Genomic DNA, 27,042 nt, shown 5'->3' on the forward strand with positions numbered 1-27,042 from the left:
AAGGGAAGAAGCTTTACTTAGGATGTTAAAGAAAACCCTGGAGTTATCTGAAGACAGACTACCCTTAACAAAGCCCGATTGCTCCGGTCCAATGATAGAGGGTAGAATGGAGTCAATATGAAGAGCGAGGATCTTAGCAAGAATGTTATATTCTAAATTGACCAAAGAGATCGGGCGATAGGTTTTGCAAAAAGAAGAGTCTTTATTATCTTTAGGGATTAAACAGATCACTTCGTCTTGAAAAGAGCCAGAAGAAGAATTATTTTGTATAAAGAATTGATAAAGCGATAAAAGATGAGGGAGTATTAAAGAGGAGAAATGGTGATAGAATTCAATAGTAAAGCCGTCAGGGCCAGGTGCTTTACCTCGTTTTAATTTGGAAACAGCAGTTTTAATTTCAGATAAGGAGATGTCAGAGTCCAGGGAGGAGAAATCCATAGTCAAATGAGAAGGGGAAAGAAGCGAATTAAAGAAAGAAGAGAGCGCTTCAGGAGAAGAGTGTTGTTCTGGTGTGTATACATTTTTATAAAATGAGACAAATTCATTGAGAATATCCTCATCTTTAAAAAAGGAGTCCCCCGCGTTGTTACGAATGGATTCAATTTTCGTCCGTTCCTTACGAATTTTTAAGTAATTGGCAAGTAGTTTACCCATTTTGTTTTGTCCACCATAGTAACGAGCACTACTTTTCAGAAGATAGGAAGAAGCAGCTTCTGTAGAAGACTTATTAAAGGATATTTTAGCCTCAATACGTTTTTTGAGGGAAGCGTCCGAGTTAGTACGATAGTAAGAATACTCGAGATGTCTGATGTCAGCTAATAGTTGAGTATGTTTTTGTTCAAAAAATTTCCTTTTCCGCGAGACAAAACTAATAATGAAACCCCTAGCCGCTGCCTTGAAAGAGTCCCAAATCATTACTGGAGACGAATCTGGAGTAGAATTAAGCGAGAAGAATTCACTTGCAACGGAAGTTAATTGGCCTGTGAAAATGGGATCAGAAAGCAATGCATTATTAAAACGCCATCTACCAGAACGAGGAGAGAAGGGAAGTAAATCAAAATGCACAAAAACAGGGGCATGGTCGGAGATCGGGATAGAACCAATTTCAGAGTATGTGACAAGTTGGGACAGAGGCTTACTGAAGAAAAGATTATCTATCCTTGATTGTGAATGATGAGGGAGGGAATAAAAAGAGTATTCCTGTAGGTCAGGGTTGCAAAGTCTCCAAATATCGGACAAGGCTTTGCGACGTATGGCAGAAGTGAATTGTGAGTGCATCTTGGTGTTAGAGAATTTAACAGTGGAGTGCCTATCCAAAATGGGATCTATGACTTGATTACAATCACCTCCAAAAATAATATAATCATCATTAAAAACAAGCTTATCAGAGATTGAAGTCCAAAACAAATTATCAACAGAAACAGGAGCATATATATAAAACAATACTAAAGGTATCTGGTCAATAAGTAGTTTGACGATTCCCCAACGATCCTCTAGATCGTTTTCTTGATGTAATACAGTAATATGGAGCTTTTTGTGACAGAAGATAGATGAACCATTTTTCTTCCCAAAAGCAGGAGAAGAGAAAACGTGACCTATCCAACTCCTTTTTAATTTTGTTGCTTCAATTTCTGATAAATGAGTCTCCTGAATAAAAACAATGTCAGCATTTAATCTAGCTAGGTGACTTTAGGGTTATTTACTCCTTTAATATTCCATGTCAAAACTCTAAATGAAATCATTAGGAAGGAATATGCACAAATGAGAACAAGTGACAAAATACTGAAAATATTATCAGAAGCAAAAATGATGTATAACTTGCCTAAAAATATCTGAAAAAGAACCATGAACAATATTGTAAGAATAAATAAGTGAACAGTACCACATTGCAAAATAACATTATTAAATATAATTAGAAAATAGACGGTGAGGCGAGAGCATAAAGAAGAACTAGTGTTAGATAAAAGAAGAGAATAAAAGACCTGAGAAGAATAAGGAAAAGAGAAGAGGGTAATAAAAGAGTAGAAAGGTAAGGTAGGAAAAAAGAGAAGAGAAAAAGGAAATGTAGGAGAGGTAAAAAGGAGGAGAAGAAGAGAAGATCAAAAATGTATAAAGAAGATAACTTACAACTTTGAAGAAAACAAGAGGAAGACATACCACAGGAAGACAAGGAAATAGGGGATGGTGGAGCCACAAGAGGAGATGACAAGGACAGACCGGAGGGACCACAGAAACGCACGCACGGCGAACAATCTCCAAGTGGATATGTGAGGCAAAAACATGAAAGGGACCATAAAACCGCATCTAAAGGGGAAGTAAAGGAAATATTGTTAAGATAACACGAAAAATATAAGGCAAAGTACAATACAAAATACGGAAAAAGAAGTACAAAATGCATACAAAAGGAAACCAGGATGGAGAGAGAACATCTTGACAAGAGACATACTACAAACAAGGATCAATATACAAAATAGTCAGTAGTCATGACTAATCAAGGATGATGGATATCCATAGACTCGGCGGAGCAGGAGGCGAGAAATTGTTGAAGCTGTGCTGGATCTTCATAAGTCGTCGTCTTATTGTTGTAGGTTACTTTGAACAGGCATGGATGAAATAAACCAAAACGAGCGTTCAAGGAACGAAGAGCTGGTCTCATCTCCAGGAACGTCTTTCGACGGTCCACTGTGATTTTGGCGTAGTCCTGAGCAAAAAAGAGATTAGAGCCATTCCAAGAGATCTTTCCTTTCGGTTTAGCAGCCTGAAGAACATTAAGCAAGTCTGTATACTCCAAGAAATATAAGATAACACCTTTGAGTTTCACGGTGGATGAGGCGGCAGTAGAGACACGAGAAGGAGGACCTAGACGATGGGCTCGTTGTATGTTAAGTGCTGGATAGTTCGGAAGACCTAAGAGCTGAGGTAGAAAGGATTAAAAGAAAGTTATGGGGTTGGACCCCTCAAGCCCCTCAGCAAGGCCATGAATGCGAAGATCATTGCGTCTGTTTCGGTTTTCCAAGTATTCCACCTATTGTTGAAGACACTGGATTTCCCTCTGCATGGTAGGAATTGTAACGGTGAAAGATTGGACTGAGGAGAGAGATTTCTCTAAGTGATCCACTTCTTATTCTGTGTGGGACCAATTATCTTCTAGACTTTGAAGACGAGCATTGGTATCAGCCATATACGGTTTAAGTGAACCGATTTTCTCCATAAAGGGCTTGAGTGAGCGTATCTCTTCCAATATGAGCTCCATTGAGTTTGAAGGAGGACGACGCACTGTGGGTGAAGGGGGATTTGTTTTTACTCTCTTCCCAATAGAGGATGATGTAGAATACCCTTTTGTAGTGCCCTTAGTGTTTGAGCGTGAAGAAAGTGAAGAGGAATTTTTCTTAAGAAGAGTGTCATTTATGGGTTCCTCTGAAGTGTCCTGCAAAACACTAAAAGGATTGACATCAACCAGGGTTTGCGAGACTTGTTGAGCAGGAGTATGATTGTGACGTGCCATTATCAGTGATGAAATAAAGAGCACAGATTCACAAAATTTGTCTGACCTGGGCAACAAAAATGAGCAAGTACTGAAGCTCAAAAACGCACTTCCTTTAGAGAAAAGAAGAATGATACCCAGTCTCAATATCCAGATAGGAGGAATGGGGTACAGAAAATACCCATGAGTTAAATATTTGAGAGGTAATGAGCAGGAAACACGTTTGAAGAAAAATGCTGCAGAATTGTGAAGAGACCCTCAACTCAAAATGGCGGCCATATCATAACAATAGGCTGAGAGGGTAAAAACAAAAAGCCTATAACCAAATTTTCCGCATGACCAGCGTAAAAAATTGAAGTAGTAGTCAGGACTGAAGGAAATAGAACTACTCAGGCATGAATGCGCTCAATCCACAAGGAAAAGAGGAAAAGCGGCATTTTCGAGGTAAAATGCGGCGCAAAATGGCGGCCGCGATGAAACGTGAGATGCCAATAATTGAAAAACAGTCCAAAAATAGGTTTCCGCTCACCCCATGCGATGGTAAACGGCTCAAAAGAGGCAGCAAGCATTCCGCCGCATACAGGTGCGATATGGAAGGTTCAAATAAAGATGTTGGAGCGGCGCACAGCTTGTAGCTTGAAAGATAGTTTGATTTAATGATAAACAATATTTGAGATAGTTTGATTTAATGATAAACAATATTTGAGAAAGATAAAGGTGCTCCAGCAGGTGACGCAACTGTCCTAATGCGTCAAGACTGTTGAGGGGTTGAGTGCGCTACAGGGATGTAGGCGCATCCCTGCTAATGGGCACACCTATGTGGTTCGTTGTTACAGCACAACAGACTCCAAGAAGGTTCAAAGAAGTTCAAAAAGTCAAGTTATTGTACTTTATTTAGAACGTTCATTTTCAAGTTCATAAGTTTTCCATGTGTAACATTTAGTAGTTCATGTTATACACTTAACGGAAGTTTAACACGAAATGCTCCAATGCATTTCGGAACCAGAGGGCCCTTTATCAAGGAGCGGTGATTCACTTGGATTCCTCATGGAATTTGGAATGGTGAAACGCACGCGACTTGTCGGGGTGTCGGCACCGGAGTCCTTGAACTCCGGTGCCGTGTTAAACTTCCGTTAAGTGGATAACATGAACTACTAAATGTTACACATGGAAAACTTATGAACTTGAAAATTAACGTTCTAAATAAAATACAATAACTTGACTTTTTGAACTTCTTTGAACCTTCTTGGAGTCTGTTGTGCTGTAACAACGAACCACATAAGTGTGCCCACTAGCAGGGATGCGTCAACGCGATATGGAAGGTCCCACGAACGTAGAAAGCACTCGGAGAAGTCCCGGCCGGCTACGTCGCTGAGGAGCTCCTCCAGAAAGCCTCCATCTCCGTTGGCGCCGAAGCCACGCCCCCCTCTTTCATACCTTCTGAACATGGCAAGAGCTGTCCTGAGGTATTCCAGAGTCATCTCTCAATTTCATGCTTCAGAAGCCAACAAATCACACATTGGATGGTCTATTATTGGGGTAATATGCGCTGCTGTATTGCTGCATCACGACTGTTTGAATGCCTGCTGTGTTTTAATATTAATTGTTTGCTGAATTTGCACTTTGCACTTTGTTCGAGAAAAACCATTCCTTTTAAATCTTTAAAATGTTTTAACACCCTTTGTTGAACCGCGACTGCGGTGTTCGCCTGTAAGAGCGGGCCCGGAAGCTCAGGTCAGTGTTCTAGCCAGTCTCTGTTCCCCACCCATAAATATCGTTATGTTCCGACCGCACAGCGGAGCGCCGCAGGCGTGCCAAAGGCAAGCCCATCTCCGCCCGTCCGCGTCCCTGAGGCGGCTGGGACAGGCCTTGCCAACAGAGATTTCCCTGCTAATGGTAAGCCCTTTTGCTATAGTGGGTTGCAGCTCATGGCCATGGGTAGGAGAGTGAGCTGCCGCTCCCTCGTGCCATTGACCAAAAGACTTTCATAGTCTCGCCTGCACCCATTGCGGCTGGGTTTCCCCAAACTTAAATACAAGCGAGACTCCAGAAAGTACAGGCAAGCCTGCCTGTAAAGAGACCAAGCCTGATAATGAGAAGGGCCATCTGAAAGCCCTGCTTCTCAACACACAATCCCTGAACAAACATGCCCTCCAAATCAATGATTTACTTGTGGAAAAGAGCGTGGACCTCCTTTTTTTCTAACAGAAACATGGCTCAGCAAAGCTTCAAATCCCACTATTGCTTTGGCCATCCCTCCGGGCTACCTGTTGCTTAGGGAAGATCGGACGACGGCATCACCATAATTTTTAAACATCATCTTTCGTGCACCATGGTTCCTATAGATGACATAGTGGGGGCCGAGAGTCTGGGATTCCACGTAAGGGTGTCAGCGCAACAATCTGTGGCAGGCACCCTGATCTACAGACCTCCCGGCCTTGCTGGCCAGTTCCTTGACTCTAACAGCAAAGTGATGTTGCTCCGCTGGCCATTAATTTTATACACTGCCTAGTTTTAGGTGATTTTAATATCCATATGGATAATTCCATTGAACAGGAACCTATTAAACTATGTGTCTCACTAGCTCTTTTTAAAATGACTCCTTATGTCCTTCAGGCGACTCACGAGAAAGGACATATTTTAGACCAGATTTTCTCTACTGATCCAATTGTGACTTCTGCGCCGGTTCCAATAGTATGGTCCGATCACTCGATGATCGATTTCACGATTGAGAAGGTGCATAACTCCTGTAAATTCCAGGGAAGGCCTCCTTCCCGCAACTTCAGGCCTTTTAGCCAAATTACAGCTGACGCTCTCACTACCGCCCTCAGCAACAACCCAATCCCCTTCCACTGGAACGTGGAGGAGGATGCGGAATGGCTGGACAATTGGCTCCAGCTTCATGCTGATGACCTCGCCCCCTTCTCTGTGAGACCTGTCAAGGCCTTGCGCGCCTCAGCACCATGGTTTACAGTCACCCTCAGAAAAAGCAAGAGTGACTGTAAACGCCTAGAGAGGGCATGGCAAATTATTTTTAGCCCGCTGATAAATGAACCTATAACTAGGTAATGAAGGTGCACTATAAAAAAGTTTTAGAAGAGAAAAAACTTTTCATCCCCTCAAAAATAGCACAGTCTACTAACCAAAGTAAAGACATTTTTAAGACAATGAAGGAATTTTTATCACCAAGCGCAGTTGCAAGGCGTATTACTCCAACAGAAACCTGGACAAACCATTTAACCTCCTATTTCCATGAGAAAATTAAAACTATTCAAGACTCCTTTTCTCGGCTGCCTTGGGCGAGGGTGAAATTCAAGCTTTTGTCACCCCGCCTACAGAGGCAAGGGGCCCGCTGCTCACGCAGTTTCCCCCTATGTCCTTGGACAACTTTCTGGAAATCATGAAGGCCCTAAAATCCGGTTCCCAGTCTGATCCCTGTCCAGCCAAGTTGCTGACATCACTTACAGAGGTAATTAACCCTGCTTTAAATCTGATGATTCTTAACGCCTCTTTGGAGTCTGGGCTTGTCCCGGACAGGTGTAAGGATGCCAAAATACTCCCCCCTACTAAAAGAAACCCAGGTTGGATCCTGAGCTAGACGCAAATTATATGCCAATCTCTCTGCTTCCCTTTTTCTCGAAGGTACTGGAAAAATATGTTAATGGTGTTATCACCACATATGCGGAAAAAATCAAGTTTTCCACCAAAGTCAATCCGGATTTAGGTCTAATTTTAGTACAGAACCTGCGCTTCTAGAAGTCTCAGAGGCCATCAAAGAGACCTTAGACAAAGGGGAAAAGGCTGTGCTGATACTGCTGGGTTTAGCAGCGGCCTTCAATACCGTGCCCCATGATCAGCTCCTCCTGGGACTCCATGGATTTGGCTGTGGGGGCACAGTTCTCCGATGTTTCTCCTCTTTTCTGAAAGACCGACAACAAACCGTCTGGTCTCCTCCTTTTGCAGCGCCCATTCCCTCCCTAAAGGTGGGGGTCCCGCAAAATTACATTCTTAGCCCCACACTTTTTAACCTTTATATGACCCCCTTGGCACATCTGGTTGAAGCCCACGAAGCCAAGATCGTGTCATATGCAGACGACACGCAATTGCTCTTCACTTGCGATAAGAAGACAGATTTTAGAGGGAAGTGATGAACTCTTGCCTGTCAGAAGTATTTTCTTGGTTCAAACTCCGCCTATTTAAGTGCAATCCCAATAAGTCGGAAATTATCCTTTTTGGTCTCCCTTCAGACAATGTGTGGCGAAACGGGTGACCATAGGACATGTCTCACCCACCGCCTCGGTAAAGACCATTAAAAATGTATGAGTCAGGATGGAGGATAATTTATTCATGAACCACAAAGTGCAAGCTGTAGCAGGCTCTTGTTTTGGAGTGCTAAAATTTCTGAAGCAGTTCTTGCCTCTTCTGTCAGTGGCACACAGGAAAACTGTGGTCCAGGCGCTTGTGTTATCCAGGCTGGACTACTTCAACGTTCTCTATTTGGGCATTCCAGAATACCTGTTGACACACCTACAAGTAGTCTAGAATGCTGCGGCCAGAGCATCACTTATGCTGGGCCCAAGAACACGGGTGTCTTCCCACCTGAGAACCATGCACTGGCTGCCGATCCGTAACAGGATAGTCTTTATAGCCATGGTCTTGTCCTTCAAATCTCTTCATGGGATGGGGGCCCCCTACCGGAGGAAGAGAGTCCAATTCTACTACCGCGTTGTACTCTGAGGTCTGCAGCATTTCAGTTAGCCGGCATTCCTAAACCTGCCCATGCTCAAATTAGTGGTCGCTCCTTCCAGGTACAAGCAGCGCAACTTTGGAATAAGCTGCGGCTGGCACTCAGACAGAGGCAGGAGCTTTTCACTTTCAGGAAGTTACTGAAAACCTGATTATTCCAGCAATAGAGTGAAATTTGCCAGTTCCGAGCTCACAGTTAGCCCCACCCAGCATGTTCAGCACCGGGCCACTCTATGGAGTAGCTGTGCGCTTTACAAATCTCTAATAACATAACGTATTATTGAGTGATTAAGGAGTTTGTAAGGATTTGTACATAATAATACCAACAGTTTCAGTGCTGGCCTCCTCAGTGGAACTCAAGGTTGTGTTGCCAAGTCTGATGGCACAGTCTTTAAGCAGATTTAAAAGTCTCTATCCTCATAAATTGTCTTTCAGTTGGCCATAATTTCAGCAAGACGGATCCATGAAATTTCAGCATTATCTAATGTTCACACAGACAAGTTTATCCTAGAGACTACTTTTTATTTTATACCAAAAACGGTGACACATTTTTACTTTCATCACCTGCGTTACTCTTTCCCACAAAATGGCTTTGAGCTTTCTTCAGATTATGTGCAAGACAGAAACATGGACCTCTTGCTGTACATTTACAAGATTCTGTGGCTAGACTTGCATACCAGGTCGTAGACTAAAATGGGAAAGGAAGAGGTATGTAACTACTTTCATTACGGTAACCTTAATTTCTGTCTTCCGCTTCTTTTTCTGGTAGTGTGTCTCAGTCTTAGTTCAATCTGTGAATCTGTTAAGTATCCATTACTGGATAAGAAAATGGCTTTCATATAAATATAGATCTCCAGGCATGCAATTTTTCATAAATTTGCAAGCGACCCTACCACCTCACCTTTCATGAGCCACGTATTCATACATATCCATACAATTTGTGATTCCTTTTTGTCATATCTAAAGTAAGGAAGTGTCTAGTACAGGGATTCTCAAAGTACGATGATCAACAGCAGCACTTGGCTGCGGCCCACTCGATTCAGCCTGAATATTAAAAAAAAATTGAATAAATGAGCAATCCTTTACTTAAAGGTTACGTGAAGTTAAGAAAAGCAAGTAATTAGCTCGTCCTGCACCACTTAACTTTAGGAAAAACTTCATTTTCAAAGCCATCTTACAGCAAAAGTGTAATAATAGGATACGGTCTCCAAACTTCAAATTATTTCATTAACATGCAGATCGACTTCACCTTAGTATATCAGATTGGATCACTGCATTGAAAAGTTTTTTTGTTTTTTTTAAGTAATAGTTTTAAAATATGAATTAAAAAACATTCATTCTCCCTACCACACTGGCAGCAATGCTAATTGTGAACTAAGAGGCAAGTCAGTTGGTATGTGCACTCCTAGGGTGCCCTGAGAACCTTTTACACATGAATAACAATCTAGTTTATTAAATCAAGCACAGGAGAAGGTTTTTGTACAGCACACATCCTTAAGTAATGTATTTGAGGTCCTCTTATATGTGATCATGAAAAAAAGGAGGGAAAGTGAAATAAATCAACTACCTAGGATCACACAGTTTGGGTAAAGTGGGGAAGCAGCGATTAATCCCAGGTTTTCTGGTTTCACATTGTGCAATTCAGCCACTAGATGTTACTGTATATGCTTTGCTTCCCCTATAGTCACCTTCTTGCGGTCCTTCACCTCCGGATCACCAACTTGCTGGCATCAATGCCGCCCTTGGTCACATCGCAGACTAAACTTTGTGGCCCTTGGGAAAATACCCATAGTCTAATAGATTAGTTTGTGCTCTCTTCGTTTCATTGGCTAGCCTCTGCACAGCACTTTAAATTACTTCATTTAATGTCACTGGTTCAACTTTTCTAAACTAGTATTACCAGCTTAGCCATGGGGATTAATTCAACCATGCTTATGTATAAAAGATACCAACGCTGCACCACTGTAGTGCTTTATTTAATAGAAAACAAAACAGTTGCCTGCTTTACCAGACTGCATGCTGCTGTCAAATATTTACTGATTTACTGTATGTCACAGCATGAAGAGGGTCGAGTTATTTCCTTTTCACATATTAAACATTTTTTGCTTTGGAAGGTCGGTTTCACTTATTCACACGCTGGTTCATGTTTCTGCTGTCACGTTAAAACCATTTGTTGTATGTTTCCCTGCTGGGTGTCATCATAGCAGGACGAACATTGTGCATATCCATTAGTCTTTTTCAGAGAAACCTTTTTGTGCAAAAAGAAGTTTCCTCGAACTTTGTAACCACAGATAGTGCTGCAGAATAAACCTGTCAACTCAATGAAAGCAGGGAAGGGAATTAAAATGCCAACGCCATGAATACCAAATATGTTTCTTCTGTTTTTCAATCATTCACCCGTATATTCATCAGCAGTTTATCCATTCATGCACGCTCTTTTCTCGGATCAATCTGCTCACGCATTCATGCAGTGCATGCATGTCTGTTGGCTGAGACGACGACGATGTGTGTGTGTGTGTGCGCTCGCGCGCCTCTGCCTTGAGCTGCATATTTGTTGGTCCGTGTACGCACGGACACACTCTAGGTATGTTGCGCTGACTGCATGCTTGCCTGTGAGTATTTCTGTGTGTGAAATGTACAGCTGTCTTTCTCATACGCTGGTATTCCCAACAAACCACTGGGGTCCCAACCTCTTGCGTCATCCTTATCTGAACGTTCCAAGTGACAGCTCCCCCTTTTGCCTCCCAGACCCACACACTTCGATGTGGGGACCCTCAGGGCTCCGCTCTAAGCCCCACGCTCTTTAATATTTATGTGAGCCCTTTGGCCAGATTAGCCAAGGCTAGGGGAATGTCCCTGGTGTCGTACGCTGATGACACCCAACTGGTGTTTCTCCCTCTCTAACAATCCCACCCAAGATAAACAAAAATTTAAATAAGATATTTCCGCTATCGCGGAATGGATGACTAATAACTGCCTGCAGTTGAACTCGTCCAAGTCGGAAATCCTCTTAGTGGACAAAGATTCCCATCAGTGGACTAATGACTGGTGGCCTCCGGCACTCGGCAATCCCCCGGACCCTAAAGCCATGATAAAAAACGTGGGCATCCTATTAGATAAAGATCTGAACTTAGAAACGCATGCTAAAACAGTGGCCGGAAAATGTTTCGGGATACTCCGTGGTCTGAGACCAGTTCTGGGTCTCTTTGATGCTCAAACATGCCATTTGATTGTCAGGCGTCTATCCTTGCCCGTCTGGACTATTGCAACGCTCTCCTCCTCGGGTCTAACAAATCGGTGATGAGGCGTTAGCACGTGCTGCCGCGTTCTGGACTCGTTGCAATCTTTGCTCTACCGAAGTTCAGTCATGCCTCCAACCTTCTCCATTGCCTTCACTGGTTACCGATTGAACAGCGGATAAGCCTTAAGACACTCAGTATCATGCACAAGGTACTGATAGGCATAGCCCCAGATATTCTCAACGGCCTGTGCAACTTGTATACACTAGGCCGAGCACTGCGCTCTGCAAACCAGTGTCTTGCACACACTCCACGTATACACAAGGCCAGATCTGGTGGTTGGTCTGTCAGATGCCTGGCACCTAAACTATGGCACTCCCTCCCTTTTTACATTTGTGTTGAACCCGACCATAACATCTTCAGACGGCACATAAAAACATGGCTCTTTTCTCAAACTTAGTTCCCTCCAAAATTCTCCTAATTTCTCCACTCTGATCTGCTCTCAGCGCTGGGACGCCTTTTTGCCGAGGCAGCCATGCGCTCTATAAATACTCTAATCTAATCTAACGGGTCTGCGCAAGGCAGGACGGGACTGAGCTCATCACAAGAGGTCCACTGAATGAAGACCGGAAGAGCGACTTTTTGACCTTTCTATGACACCTGCACCATTCTCAACGCTTGTTTTCCTTTTTATTTGTTCCTGAAATCACATCTGCTAATAAGAGTTGGCCTCATACACAGCAATAGCAGTGAAACTGTAAAGATATTTAACAAAATACGCAACTCTTTTAATATTTAGAGAGGTAAAACAGATTACCGATTTGTATTTATAGTATTTATGGTAATCTCCCTACAGCACAGCGAGTTTGCCACGTGTTATGGACTCATCTCTCTGCGGTGTAACCCGATTCTCTCCTGTAATAGAATGTTTGCAGCTCCCTCTTGTGGGAGAACTCCTGCAACTCCACCCAAACCCTGGACCTTGGAATAGTCCCTGGATAACACATTTTGTGCAAAAGGTTGTTAAATGGATAAAACGATCAAACATAAAAATAAATGTATACACCCGGTTGTAACTGTTTGCAAGCTCCAAAAAATAGCATGGCTCACTTTGAATTTTGTGCAGGGACGTTTTAAGGATTTTGGGGGCCCTGGGCCAAATGCATTTTTGGGGCCCCTGTTCAGAACACTTTGATTTTATGATTTAATTTCAGCTCTTTCATGACTCTTTAGCCAGGTCACTGACGGTGCACTGCACACGCACACTTGTCCAAATTCGAAATGTATTTACCTCTAATTTCAGGAATAGTGATGTGTGTTGTCAGTATTGTAACATAAGCAGAAACAACAGTTAATGGACAGAATGCAGAACAATGTCATACATTCACCCCAGTACATAGATCTGGGCCTAAATCCATCGTTTTTTTTCTCACCATGCCATTCCAGTTTGAACCCAGCCATATGCAAATCAGTCTTGACCGTGTGCCCCATGGGAACAGTCCAACCCAAACAGCCAAGCCAGGTCCTCTCTGGACTGGAAACAAGCATCCTAGGACCTGTTTCAGGCTTTCAGCCCTCATCAGCCAGGATAGCTTAATTCCAGTGGCATGGAGAGCACAGGACTCACTTCTGAGCATTCTCGTCCATGGTGAGCAAAAGAATGATGGATTTAGCCCAGTAACCCAGATCTCTTGACTGGGGGTGAATGTTTTGATTTGTTCTGCATTCCGTCCATCAGTTGTGTGTCTTTTGCTTTCTCGCCCTAGGTGCGCCAGGTATGCCCAGACGTGGGTCCTGGGCTCACTGTGCCACTGGAATCAAGCTATCCTGGCTGAAGAGGGGACCTCTTGTGATCAAGGAGATTTAAGAAGGGGACTTGAAGCCCCACCCATAATTTTCATTGGGTCGCATCAGCGAGTATGCTAAACACTAGCTTCCCATTGAAAATGATGCGTTTTGGCCACTGCCCTTTCTCCCTTTCGTTCGGCCCATCCAGACTGGCTCGTCTACTTCACGGCTGTCGTGAACCACTTTCTTATCTTTAGGGGGGTCATCTGTTTCTAATTAGCTTTGCCTTAGCACGGCCATGCTGATTAGAAACAAATGGCTCCCCCTAAAGATAAGAAAGTCTGCAGGCACTACCCTGCACACTGAGGTCTCCTCGCTTCAGCTTCCCCCCCCCTGCTTAGAGCCTCTCCTCGCTATTCGGGCAAAGTCACCCTATGCAATTGAGTTAAACATCAATTTCACAAAAACAGCATTGTAACAGGAACAGCTCCCAGTAAATACCGGCTTAGCGAAAGCATGATTTACGTCTTTTCGGCATATACAATCTCAGATGGGAGCAGCCAAGAACAGCTTTACAGCTAGAGTCGCCCTTCATACCATCCCTCCACAAATGTCTGTCCCATGGGACTTAAAATAATTGCATGCTCCTCCTCACGGGGGTCCACGTACCTCTGATCTTTCTCTGCCAATCGCTCCTTTTCCACATGGCACATTCCAAATGCCCCCTCCCCCCTTTCCATGGGTCATCCGTTGCCAGACCTCCTTTACTATAGGAACCGTTTCCCATTTCCCTGACAAGCATATACCATGCCATGTTTTCGAGACTCTTCTTTTTGATCCCAAAGGATCACCAGTCACCATAACATCCCCTCTATTATGGATTTCCTTTCTCAGGTCCCCCACCTTCCCTAACAACCCTTTAACGTGCCACCCTATCCTCTAGTGAATTATATATTTTATGCTTTCAAAGCATCTCATGCCAGAGACCCACTTCCGCCTTAACTTGGACACCCCTTTCCAAGAATCCCAGTCCTTTTAGCAAGGGCCCCCATGTTCCCTGAACATTCTTTCCTTTGTCCGCTCATCCGCATGGAACTCCAACTCTCGATCCCAGAGTCGCGTCCGCTCTGCTAAATCTATCTCTTGCTGAAGTGTCAGCCAGAGGCCAAGCAATGAATGATCACTCAGCACTGCGCTGCTTTCTCTCCTTCTTGAGCGAAGTTGCGCTACTCTTTGGTCTCCGGGGTTTCAGGGAGCTATATCGTGTCTGAGAGGCAGGTGAAGCCTGAGGAGGGCTGAGTGCAGGAGCCCAGGAGCTTTCACTCTTTACCGGAAATACAGAGAGCATTGCACACAGAGGAAGCCGAGAGTAAGCACAGGGCACACATTACAGCCGCAGACGGCGCTTGACGGACTCATCTGGCGGGGGAGGGTACCACAAGTACCAGAATGCAGGGGCGCTGCTCGCAATGCCACAGGACAGTCCGAGCGTGGCGACAGGGCTCACATTACAGCCGTAGCCGGCGCTGGGCAGACTCATCTGGCTGGGGGGATGGTACCTCAAGTACCAGAATGCAGGGGCGTGCTGGCACGGGACAGTTCGAGCGTGGCGACGGTCGCCATAAAGCAGCCCAGTCGCTGATCTGAGTGCTCCCTGTCTCTACCCTGCATGGGTCCAGTCGTTTAGCTTTAGGTTTAGTCACCAGCTCGAGTGGGTCCGCTGGTTTGAGTTTTGGGCATTCATTTTTTTTTTTTTTTAAATGTGGCACGGGGTGATTAGGGGATTAGCCCAGAAACACAGGTTGTTAAGCTGACGCCGATACTACAACTTGGTTCTCTAGTTACAAAAATCGGCCAATCTGCCTGTTACGACACATATTTTTCTGTCCTGACACTGCTCCGAGGAGTCGAGATGACGATTGAATCCAGAATTTATACTGTTGGCCCCTTTACAAACACAGCAGAGAGCCTCATCACTATGCTAAGTAACTCTTATCACTAACCTGGGGAGGGAGGAGCTTCAGCTACAATACTTCTAAGGAATGGAACTCTCTCCCACTAAACCTGAGGAAAATTCCTACTCTCCTTGAGTTTAGAAAGCAACTGAAAACATGGCTTTTCTAGAATTATTGGTCTGAAACACAGTATGGAGTACCAGTAGCGCTAAGACACCCACAGGTATACGCGCGCTATACAAATTCAAAAAAAGAAAGAAATAGAAAGAAACCGAGTGGCTCCTGTCACTGTCCTGAGTAAATAACATTATTATCGGTACCACCAGACACTGTCCAGTGTGGATGACACCACAGTCTGTAGAGGTTTAAATCACTGTCTGTAGTGCTTCCAAAAATTTACCAAGTCAACATAGAAATACGAAAGGAAATGACAAAAAATAAAAAAGACCGGGAAATATGATAAGGGCGTATTTTCCATTCACTTTCTATATATTCTGACTCCTGAGGAAATAATCTAATTTCTTGCTCATAAATCGAAAAAGCTCAAAGCATGCTCGTACTGGTGGCTACTACTTATGGTGGTTATTGCAGAATAGTGCTTGTGGCAAATGCAGCCTTCTACTGAAAAAGCATGAAGCTTAACCAATAATACTGGGAGTGAAGGGGGCAAGCATTAACATGGAGCTGGTGCGGTTTGGGGTTTAAGGATTAAAAGGAGGCTGTCTGCAAAAAAATGCACTCTTAGGGAGTGCTGTAACTAAAAGAAACAAACATTTTCAATGCAATAGGTCTCGCATTTCCGATAGTTTATTTATTTATTTAGATTTATAGAGCGCCTTATCACCCAGGGATCTCTAAGCGCTTTTCTGAGGGTACACTGAAAGTTCGATAAAGAGGCAGAGAACTTCTAGGGCGTTCCCTAAGCCTCTATGAAGAGCACAGTTTTGAGCTTCTTCCTGAAAGGTAAAAGGTTTGGTTCCTTGCGCAAGTTCACTGGCAAGTTGTTCCAAGCCACGGGAATTGCATTGGAGAAAGCTCTCCCTCCAAAGGATTACAGTTTAAAGCGAGGGCAGACCAAGAGGGTGGCATCTGCTGATCGAAGAATCCTGCTGGGAGCGTAAGGGACTAGAAGTTCCTTGATGCATTTTGGGGCTTGTCCGTACAGGGCTTTATGTGTGATACAAAGGCCTGTGAACATAATTTGCTGCCTAATTGGGAGCCAATGAAGCTGCCGTAGCAATGGTGTGGCATGTGCCCGTCTAGATTTTTTAAAAATTAGTCTTGCTGCGTCATTCATGACTATTTGTAGTCTGGCCAACAATTGTTGGGGGAGGCCAGCATACAACGAATTGCCATAGTCCAGACGCGACAAGATCATAGCTGATACCGCCCGTCAAAGAGTGACCGGAGTCAAGAGTTGTGATATTTTTCGCAGTTGCCTTAATAGACCTAGGCAGGTACCAACAACTGAAGAGACTTGTTTTGTCATGGAAAGCTTGGCGTCTATATGGATGCCCAGGCTTTTCACAGCCGCCGTTGGTTCCGGTGAGGGCCCTAGTTCTTTTGGCCAGAGGAGGTCATTCCAAGGGCTAGACACTGTGGTAATCGCCAGCACCTCTGTTTTGTTCGGATTTATCTTTAGTGAATTTGCTGACATCCAATTGACCGTGAATTTTAATATGTTTGTAGTCTTTCCCATGCCAAAGGTGAGTTATCAATTTGGATAATGATTTGAGTATCATCGGCATTACTGTAAAGCCGGCACTCCATCTGATTTAATGCAGAGATCAAAAGTTGTAGATAGGCATTAAAAAGAAGAGGTGACAGTGCAGAACCTTAAGTTCTTGGCATTGTAAATAACAATGCCTTTTATTTATGTTTTAAAAACCAAAACATAAATAAAAGACATTGTCATTTTCAATGCCAATAGCTCAAACTCGCGTAAATGCAAGACCTATTGCATTGCAAATGCTGGTTGTTACATCAGTTTAAAAGCAGCGCAGTAAAGTGAAACTTTCCGGTAAACAACGCAAGAGGCGTGTGTGATCTTTATCTTCCGCAAAAAGTATGTATTTTTCCAATCGATATAATGCAAGCCCCCTTATAAAGAAAAAGAAACCTGACCTACCTTGTCTCTACCTACTGATTATGCAAAGAACAGAATATGTCCTTGTTTTAGAGTCGTAATTCTCAGCACTTGGCAGCTCGTGGCGCCCTTGTCCTCTGACCTCTACAAAAGGTTGAAAGTCGGACCCGCAGTGATGAATAGTGCCCTTGGAGTCCCTGTCTGCAGACCTGCCACAATCTGCATGCACTGTGGACGGACTGCAAAGGCGGCCACGGGGTCTTTATTTCACCACCATGATGAGGATTCATTTATTTCATATATATACCCTGTATTATAGCATCATTTTCCTAAATTCTGCCTTCGAACTTTCAATAGCTGGCCAAGAATTTTAATCTGGTTTTATTATTAACATTCTTCTCAGTGAGGTATCCATACGTACTGTGGAAAACAATTATGTAAAATAAACTCCCGGTGGAAAACAATTATGTAAAATTAACTCCCGGCTTTTCTTCCCTCCCCTCCCCTTCCCTCTGTTATAATAATTATGCATCATATCATCCCTTTTACCACTGTAGACTTATGTTACACTTATAGTACATATTGACTGTTTGAGACTCAAGGAGCTAACAGAGATTCATACAGAAAGGCACAACACAGACTATTTGAAGGTCAGTACTGGACTATAGGTTTTTGCTCATTTTCGATGGTGTTATCTATCTTTCTCTTGAAACAAAAGCTGTGCTTTTCCACGCTAGGGTATCGGAGAAGGTAACTGTAAAGTTCGCATTTCGTGAGCTAAGTTGTCATATTCCAACACTTGAAGTTTATGATTCTTTATGCTTCCATTCACCAGCACCAATGCAAATTCTGACTTTACTGACGTACACATTGCCCCTTCTTGCAGGCATTTGCGGCATAGATGAGTTTGATAAGATGGGCAATCAACACCAGGCTCTGTTAGAGGCCATGGAACAGCAGAGTATAAGTCTTGCCAAAGCAGGCATTGTTTGCAGTTTGCCTGCACGGACGTCCATCATTGCAGCCGCCAACCCTGTGGGGGGCCATTACAACAAAGCCAAAACAGTTTCTGAGAACTTAAAGTAAGTAACTTTGGGATGCCATCCCAATGACATTCTGTTATATTCAGAACTCGATTTAAATGTAAATTCATCTTTTCTGGTTGAAGGTGATGTGGTGTTGCCTCTCCCTTCCTTCATACCAGTTGGAGGAGCTATGGAGTTTCGTTTGCAGTGTGTGGGGTAGGTTGAGGGTTATGTTTTGCTACTTCTTGATAGACCTGTTTCTGCTCTACTAGCTTTGCTTGATCCTTCTACATGACAGGTAGGACTCGAGGTCTGTAAGCAGAACCTCACTACACAATCTGAGTGATAGCACTGCTGTGTGTCTGAGGAAAGTTACAGGGATTCACACTTTTCAGAAGCAAAGAGAGACCACTTAAAACTGTATTAGAAAGAGGAAACTTAGGATTGTGGTTAATCCGCATCCTCCGGGCCGGCGGAAGCCACCACCGGCCCGTAGGATGCGGATCAACCGCTGCGGACAGAAAAAAGACCCCCCGCCAGGTTAGGATGGCTGGGGGATCTTTTTTCCGTCCGCCGCTTTTCCGCCGCGGTCGCCTTCCGACCGTGGCGGAAAAGCTCTAACATGGCTGGCGGTGTCTATCAGACACCGCCAGCCATATTAGGATGGCGTCGGTCCTATGCCTTTCCACGGCGGAATTTCCGCAGTGGAAAGGCATACAGACTTTTCTTTGGGGCCCGTTGTGTGCCCCCAGGGGTGAAGGGGGGGTAGGGGGTGCACATGGGGGGTACCATAGTACCCCCTGCCTTTGCGTGCACGAAGCGGCAGGCACCACGCGGTGCCTGCAGCTTCGTGCATGCAAAAGAAAACATGGTTTATTTAACATTGCGGCGTGTGTTGCTTCAAGCAGCACCCGCCGCAATGTTAAATATACAGGATGTGACAGCCTGGCTCAATGGTTAGAGCGGCAGACCCTGACCCGGCACCAGGGTTCAATTCCCCGCCTCGGCGGGTTTTGGGCTCAAAATTCCACGGACCTGATAATTCTCGCCTCGGTGCCTCTTCCAATCATGGAGTCCCACTCTGCAACTCTGGGCAATAGCTTGCTTAATCTCCACAACGGCCCCCACAACGCTAAGGATGCCTGGCCTCCACCTTGGGGGTGCCCAGGAGTGGACGCCTCACAGGGAAAGCCAGGATGGGTTCCACAGCGGTATTCGTACAAGCGCCTTTAGACCCTTGCGGGTGAGTAGTGCGCTATACAAGTATCAATTTACATTTTACAGCCAGGGTGGCGGTCACATCCTAATCTGCACGGAGGGACCGCCGCTGCCCCTGCGGACGGTCCTTCCTACTCTGGGGTGGCGGACGGACGCAGGTCCGTCCGCCATCCTAATGAGGCCCTTATTTTTTTATTTTAGTTTATTGATTGTGTGGCGCAGCATCGCCAGGTAGAAGAGATACTTTTGACATAATTTTTTATGTGTTAAGGAGCAGACTGGAGAGTGGAAGAAATGATTGTGTGCGACTACATGCTTGAAAGTGATGGCCAATTTTTTTTGGTTCTTGACAAAGAAGACTTGCAAAGTTGCTGCAGTATATCCTGAACCATTTACATGTATATTTCGATGTGTTCTAGAATGGGAAGTGCGCTGCTCTCTAGGTTTGACCTGGTGTTCATCCTGCTCGATACCCCAAATGAAGATCATGATCATTTTCTATCAGAACACGTGATGGCAATGAGAGCTGGTAAGAAGGGATCCGTGAGCAGTGCAAATGCAACACGTGTCGGTGGCACCCAGGATTCCAACACGTCTGTTCTTGAAGTAGTGTCGGAGAAGCCCTTATCAGAGAGGCTCAAGGTAGGCTCCCATAACCTTGAGAAGCTTGATATTGATTTAATATTAATGTTATTTTTTTGTGGGATGTTCAAACGGATCACATCTGAAGTTAATACTGGTGCCAAACTCTTAGTGTTTTGCATTTGCCAGAGAATTATTTTTAGTGTTTTAATTTCCAAAATGTTGAAAATGGTTATGGGACAAATGTACCTTCATTTTCCCCAGACAGAATAAGATGTATTCTGATTCTTGAGAGAACTTAATTGAGTAGATAAATTAGCTGTATTATAATTTTGAAATTTTAGAAATCTGTAGGATTTCAAACTTATTTAGTCATTTTACAGGCGATAACCTAAGTTGATACTTGTTTCCTAATTTTAATCCTGGTACTATTATGTTTAGAGGTTCCCATCAGGTACATTATTGATAAGCATGTCTATCTCTTTGTAATAAAGTACTAGAAGTGTAAGAGTACATTTGAACAGGCTGAACATTTAAGAACTCATTTATTCTGGATATTTTTAATATAATTTATACAAGAATGACAGTGTTTGAGTGTGAATCTGGCTTCTACCAGCACAAGACATCCTTTTCTACCAACAACGCATTCTACTCAAATAGTTTATTAGTGTTCCAGTAATGTTTTGGGAGTTTGTTGTTGGGGCTACCATGACAAATGTCCTCACATAGCAACGAAAAATGTGAAATCTTTGCCTGATTAGATTTTTTCTCTCCTGGAGGGCGGATGGCCCCCGGTGGATTTGGTAATCTTACAGGTCATTGGATGTGCTTGATACTTCGATTGGGTTTTATTTATTGTATGCATGTTTTTTCTATTGGAAGCTATACACTTAATAAATCCAGATACAGTACACATTTTCTCTGATGTATAAGTCCCATAAATTACCAATTAACATGCTTCATTTCATAGTCCTAATACGTTCTTAAGTGTAATATTACTATTTTTAATGAAACAGTACATTTGCTCATTTGTAGAGCTCAACAGTACAAACCTACTATTCTATTATCACATTAAGTAAACAGTGCCAAGATGGCCGCGGAGACGGACGTGTGATCTCCCGGCTCCCTGAGCCCTTGCTTCCCGCACAACACTCCTGCTCCCTATCCTGTACTTGTGCACCGGCAGATTGATGGGGGAAGTTTCCTGATTCCGGAGGTGTCCCTCCGGTGTCTCTACCCGCCCGGCAGCCTGAGAAACGTCGAGAGTTGCGTAGGGGACGACCCTGGCCCTGGACCCGTGACCTGCTTCACAAAGCGCCGCCAGCGACTGCCGTGGCCATAGGGGCCGATTACCTTGGGGCGGCGCAGACATCCTGGGCTGGCCGACGGGAGAATTGGCTTTTATGATAGGCGCTCTGGTGACTGTGACTGCTCGCCGTCGGTAAACCTGACTTGCTCCTTCCCACGGAGAAAAGCGGTGGGATACCCACTCATTGTTTCTCGCATGCCGAGGGCGCCTCAGTAATCATAACCCCCTCACTGCCTCGTCTCTCCTGTGTCGGTCGGCAAGGAGCCCCCCCCATTGTTTGCACCCTGCGAATGCTGACCTGTCCTGCCTCGGGGGAGCGGATCATTTCTCCAGGCGCCGGCTCTGCCTGAAATCGCTGTATGCTCGATGGTGGGATCATGAGAGGCGGCTCCTCTGTGGTAATGGCGGGTGGCGCCCTGGCTTCTGCCCGACAGTTCCGGCTTGCATCTACTTGGGGAGCTGACTTGACTGAAGAGGCTCAGGCCACGGAGGTAATGGAGGAACGCTCTCAAGTTACCCTCGCCTCTGTTTTCCTGGCTCTAACTGAACTGCGGTGTGAATGGCGCATGTACTTGCTACAGCTGGAGGAGAAGGTCGATGGCTGCCTGTCTGGATCGGAATACATCCTGCCCGTCCTCTCTCCCTGCTCTGCTGAACAGCCTCCGCTGATCCCGGTCAGTGAAACATTGTTGCCGGGGACGTGTGGAACTACTCAACAACTTCGCGGTGTTCAGGAGCACGAGCTACAATATTCCAGCTTGTGTATCGCTACAGTGTCACTCTCCCCAACGCGGAGAGCAACCCCTCCCACGGAGTTCCAGGGGCTGCTGCTACGACGTCTGCCTATCCTGCCTGACTGTGCTTCTTTTGTGGGGACTTCATTGTCTACCGTGCTGTGTGGTATTGTGACTTTCATCATGCTGCTTTATTTAAGTACTGACTTTGGTTGGGACTGGCGAATTTTCCTTAGTCCTCGGACTTTTCTCCATTGCCGAGTGTGGCCATCTTGTCCCTTTGTTCTCATGGGGGTGGGCTCTCCCCTTCTTCTTGCATGTGCAGGCTTTTCGGGGTGGGCGGGCGCAGGGGGACGTCCCAAATCGGGCCAGGGCTAGGCTTTACTTAATGTGATGGATGCATGGGCGGGCGGGGATCGGGCTGGGACTGTTCCGGCTTCCTTTGCCTGTTCCATCAGAATTGTTCCTCCCCTTCCGCATGACGCTGATCATTTATTCCACAAGGCGATAGGGTTGCAAGTGGCTGGGAGTCCGGGAGATCGGTTACTGTGTGGGCTCCTCCCCGCCTCCTTCTTTTGGGAGTGGTAGATCAGCTTGTTCTTTTCTTCCTCCCTATATTCAAGAGTGACAATTTTTCATTTCTTTTGTCTTCTTTTTCCTTCTTTCTACATTCTCTTGCTGTCTCTTCCCCTTTCTTCCGGCTTCTCTTTCTTACTATATTTCGGGCTTATAGGGCGACAGGCACGCTGCTAGGGGGGGGGTAGGCCATAGCCTCTGCATGTGTGTAGGGTGGGGGGTTATATTTCATTTTTGTTAGTTTCTATGGGACCTGTTTTTGTTTCTTCTATGATTTTACCTTCTCTTGTCCATATTCAGGCGTGCTGGGTGATGGGTGGCAGTTGAGATATGATTTGGCTGTGGGTGCTACTTTGTAGCGTAGATATTGTGAGACCATCCTGCCTGGCGGGGACTTGCTTATCGATATACGAATTGCTTTGATACAGTAGCCAATGTCGTGTCCCACCTGCATGGACCTTGTTCTTAATTTCTTATTTTATTAGTACGGAACATTACGATCTGAACTCGATAGTTGCATAAAAAACTTAAAATTTAACCTTCATTCCTCCTGTGCCACGGTATTGCTACGTTTTCTAGTTTTCCTTCTGCTGAATGTCCACGGTTCTGCTGCATTACTGTGTCGCCATAATGTAAGCTGTAGTGCTAACTGAGAGTTCGTGGCCGGCCGGATGGTTGTAGGCCCGTATTTGTTATTTACTTCATGCACAATAAAGGTTTTCAAAAACTTAAAAAAAAAAAAAGTAAACAGTACCACTGAACTATAGTTTAAGATCTGAGGAATTGTTACACATACAATTAATGCTTTCTTGACTTGATATTTCCCGATAATCTTTAAACAGTGATTGCAAACCATATTAACGAAACCAGACCCAACAGGAAGAAAAAGTGAATTTCTATTATTTCCATTCTTAGAATCACATACGGAGTTTAGGGCTTCCGATGCTGAACATGTGGTGCTTACATTCCCTAGAACTCTCTGAGAATCACTACTATCTTTGTGTACCATGCTTCCATGCTTTCTGGTACCCCAAAATTCAAACCAATCGCCCAAGTGATCAAAGACTTCCACTGGTTGGCGGTAAAAAAATCGAATTAAATTTAAGGCACTCTGCATAGCCTATAAAGCCTCCCGTAAACTAGGGCCCCAATTTCTCATGAAATCCTTGGAATTCTATGCCCCCAATAGAGCATTACGTTCTATGAATGCCTTGCTGATGACCGTGCCCCGGACCAAAACAGCTTCATGGGGTGACCGCCGTTTTACTGTTGCTACAGCTAAACTGTGGAACTCGCTTGATATGGACATCAGATCTTGCCCCACTCTCACTGTTTTCAGAAGAAAAAGAAAAACCTGGTTATTTAACCAATAATTATCACTGCCATTTCTCTGGTCTGCCTCCGTCCACAGCGCCGAGACGCCCTTGGGCATTTGCTTGCGCTTAATAAATTTCATAAATAAATAAAATAAATACCATCCTTTATCTGCCACACTGGAAGGAGAATGCGTCACAATTTAAAGACCAGTACTGTCACATGTTTCTATCTCCGTTGCATGTGGAGTTCATTCTAGCAACTGACTATGCTGGACCTAAGCATAAATCTGTGTTGAGTAATTTGTTCTTTAAACAGCCACCTAACCTTAATGCCGTCCAGTAACCAACAATTCACACACAACCCATTGAACTCAAAGCCCTCCCTTCTATTCTCACACTGATTGTATAAAGAGTACCAGTAGAAGCATGGCACCCCAACTAAAATGTGATGGTTCCAAGGGTTAATTCCCCCTGCATCGTTCAATATCAACCTCCAGAAAATGCTTAAGACATTTTAAGATGGTATCCAGAACACTGGTATCATATTTCCAAGTAGGTCCAAAGCATAACACAAAACCTTCCAGTCCATACTTGCCACTGACTTACAAAGTCTTAGGAATCCAACATGGCACAGATGCAACCTCTTGCAGCATCCCCAGGAAACGGAATTTCAGTGTTTTTAGCAAGGGCACCAGTGATGGAAACCTGCCAGCCATCACACCGCTCTAATCCAGCATCAAACATGCCAAACTGAACATGGATGATATTGCTTTTTCTACAACTCTAAGACTCTCAGTCACCAGCACATCAAAATTGTTTGTCGTCAGTATACTTCTCAGCCCTTATTGAACACCCACATTTCCCTCACCAACTTCGAATGACAAAGTTCAAGCTACCAATCCCTTGTCCAAAAAATGGCCTTATAAACACAAGATCAGGCACGAGGCACACCCTGAGCATTCACCACCTTCTGTCTCAATCTGAATGTCGCTTAGATCTCCTCACTGAAATGTTGTTTGAATTCAACACATTCACCATCCTTTGATGTGCTGCCTCCTGGTCACAAAATCATATAAAGGGATGTTGAAATCAAATTTGGCAGAGAGGTAGTTCTGGTCTAAACTAATAATTATTACATTCTGATCTTTTGAGTGCAGGGGGGCCTGCTTCACCATTAACCATAATAGCTCTTTCATCACCAACATAATTCTGGTTACGGGTGACTTCAATTTGTAAATTCACAAACCGCGTGCCAAACTTGCTATCAATCGGCTCAATAATCTGGGGTTCTTTTTTTCAACAAGATTGCAAGAGACCACACACACTAACAGCTGGGCACACACTAGGCCCCTCAAGTTTTCTTTTTGCATTCGCCTTCAAAAACTCCAAACTAACAGTGCTAATCTAAGCTTGGTGGGATTGTTGTTTTGTCTCCTGCAACTTTTAACATCTAAAATATAAATGCACTATATACCGAAACAACCACACCCTCGATCCTTACCAGGCACTTTGGAAACAGTTGTACAGAGATTTTCGAATCAACCAATATGCTACCAAACAATTATATTGTACCAATAGCTCCACAACCACTGCTTGACAAGCGCTAGGGAACATATTATCTGGTCTAGATATTTTAATTCCCACCAAACCAAGATAACTTAAGGTGGCCCTCAACTCCTCAAACAAATGATTCATAAGGGAACTTGCTGAGCTGAAACACACTAGCTGAAATTTAAATCAACAGTTGCTTAACTCACAGACAGAAGATACCAAAATCCACTACAAGAGACACAGTAGAGGTCACCAAAACTAACAAGAGAGCCAAAAAGGCTTATTATGCGAAATGTATTCATGAGGTACCCAATCAGACAAATATCTCCCAGGAACTGCAAATGCCTTAAAAACTGACCTTTGCCCCTCCCAACAATACTGTGAAGACCTTGAGTTATTTTAGGTCATGTTCACCAATATATTTGAATCAATAATATACTCACTTGAAGTACAACCAAACCCAACCCTTCTAATTGTTCCCGTTACAATCCTCTTAACCTCCTTGTGAATTGAAGGCTTGTTCTCTATGATGGTAAATATGCTGTACCATGTTTAGTGTGTTAAAGGAGACAGGCTTTCAGACCGGAAGACAGTGTAATACCAGAAAATTAGATGATGCGAGGCCTTCTAATGAGGTCAAACCCGAGCCTGGTGGCAGAGTTAAATTATCTGAAGCCTTCGAAAGAAGTAGTGGGGCTTTCCTAATAACATAGTATTACAGTGGTCCAGTTTTTCCATGATGGATAACCAGCAATTGGTTTTTATATAGGAATAAGGCAGAAATGAAAACATCTTTTCTCCCTGAAACCTGATAAACCTTAAGGAACATATAAAACTTGATTGATCAGGCGTTATATTTTCAACACTTCGTTGAAGCTCTACAAAGAAGGACAAAGAAAATCTGGATCCATTGCATCAGACACTCCCATTTCTCAGTCCTCCGAAGATCTCATGAAGGACAGCCATACTAAAAATCATGAATAAATCTATTACACTTAAATAAAAGTCTTGCAAAGAAAATAAAACTTTAAGCCATAAAACTGTAAGCCATTGCAATTAATGTTGCAGATCTTTTGCTGAATATATTAAAAAAAAACCCTCATTAAAACAAGTTTCCAGACACTTCAGCCAGTCTGTAAATACCTTCATGATTCTCTACTAACTGTTAGGTAGATAACCAATCTCCACACCAAAGTATGGCATGTTTGACTTTATCATTTTATGCAGATGTTATTCGTGAAAACATTATATTCCTCCATAGAAGGAACATTTCCATTATCCCTGAAATACTGGCAGACCACACTCTTAATTTAAAAAAAAAAGTCCAATCTTGATTTTGTGGACTTAGAAAACATCATCGCTCAAATCTTCCCTTCTTTGTAAAATAATAACAAAAGGTCAGATCTTGAAAGAGACAGTTATAGATTCCTTAC

The 27,042-nt window shown here is 43.9% G+C and overlaps 1 protein-coding gene across 1 annotated transcript in view; it reads left to right on the forward strand.

The window, feature by feature from the left end:
- Positions 1-27,042, forward strand: part of MCM8 (minichromosome maintenance 8 homologous recombination repair factor) — a 334,641-nt gene that overhangs the window by 247,104 nt on the left and 60,495 nt on the right. Inside the window, exons 14-15 of the mRNA XM_086927685.1 lie at positions 18,185-18,380; positions 19,961-20,183. Coding sequence (XP_086783811.1) covers positions 18,185-18,380; positions 19,961-20,183 — 419 coding nt within the window. The remainder of the gene's footprint in view (positions 1-18,184; positions 18,381-19,960; positions 20,184-27,042) is intronic.

This window comes from Lissotriton vulgaris, chromosome 6 (assembly GCF_964263255.1).
Source record: "Lissotriton vulgaris chromosome 6, aLisVul1.2, whole genome shotgun sequence".
In the NCBI taxonomy this organism is placed as follows: domain Eukaryota; kingdom Metazoa; phylum Chordata; class Amphibia; order Caudata; family Salamandridae; genus Lissotriton; species Lissotriton vulgaris.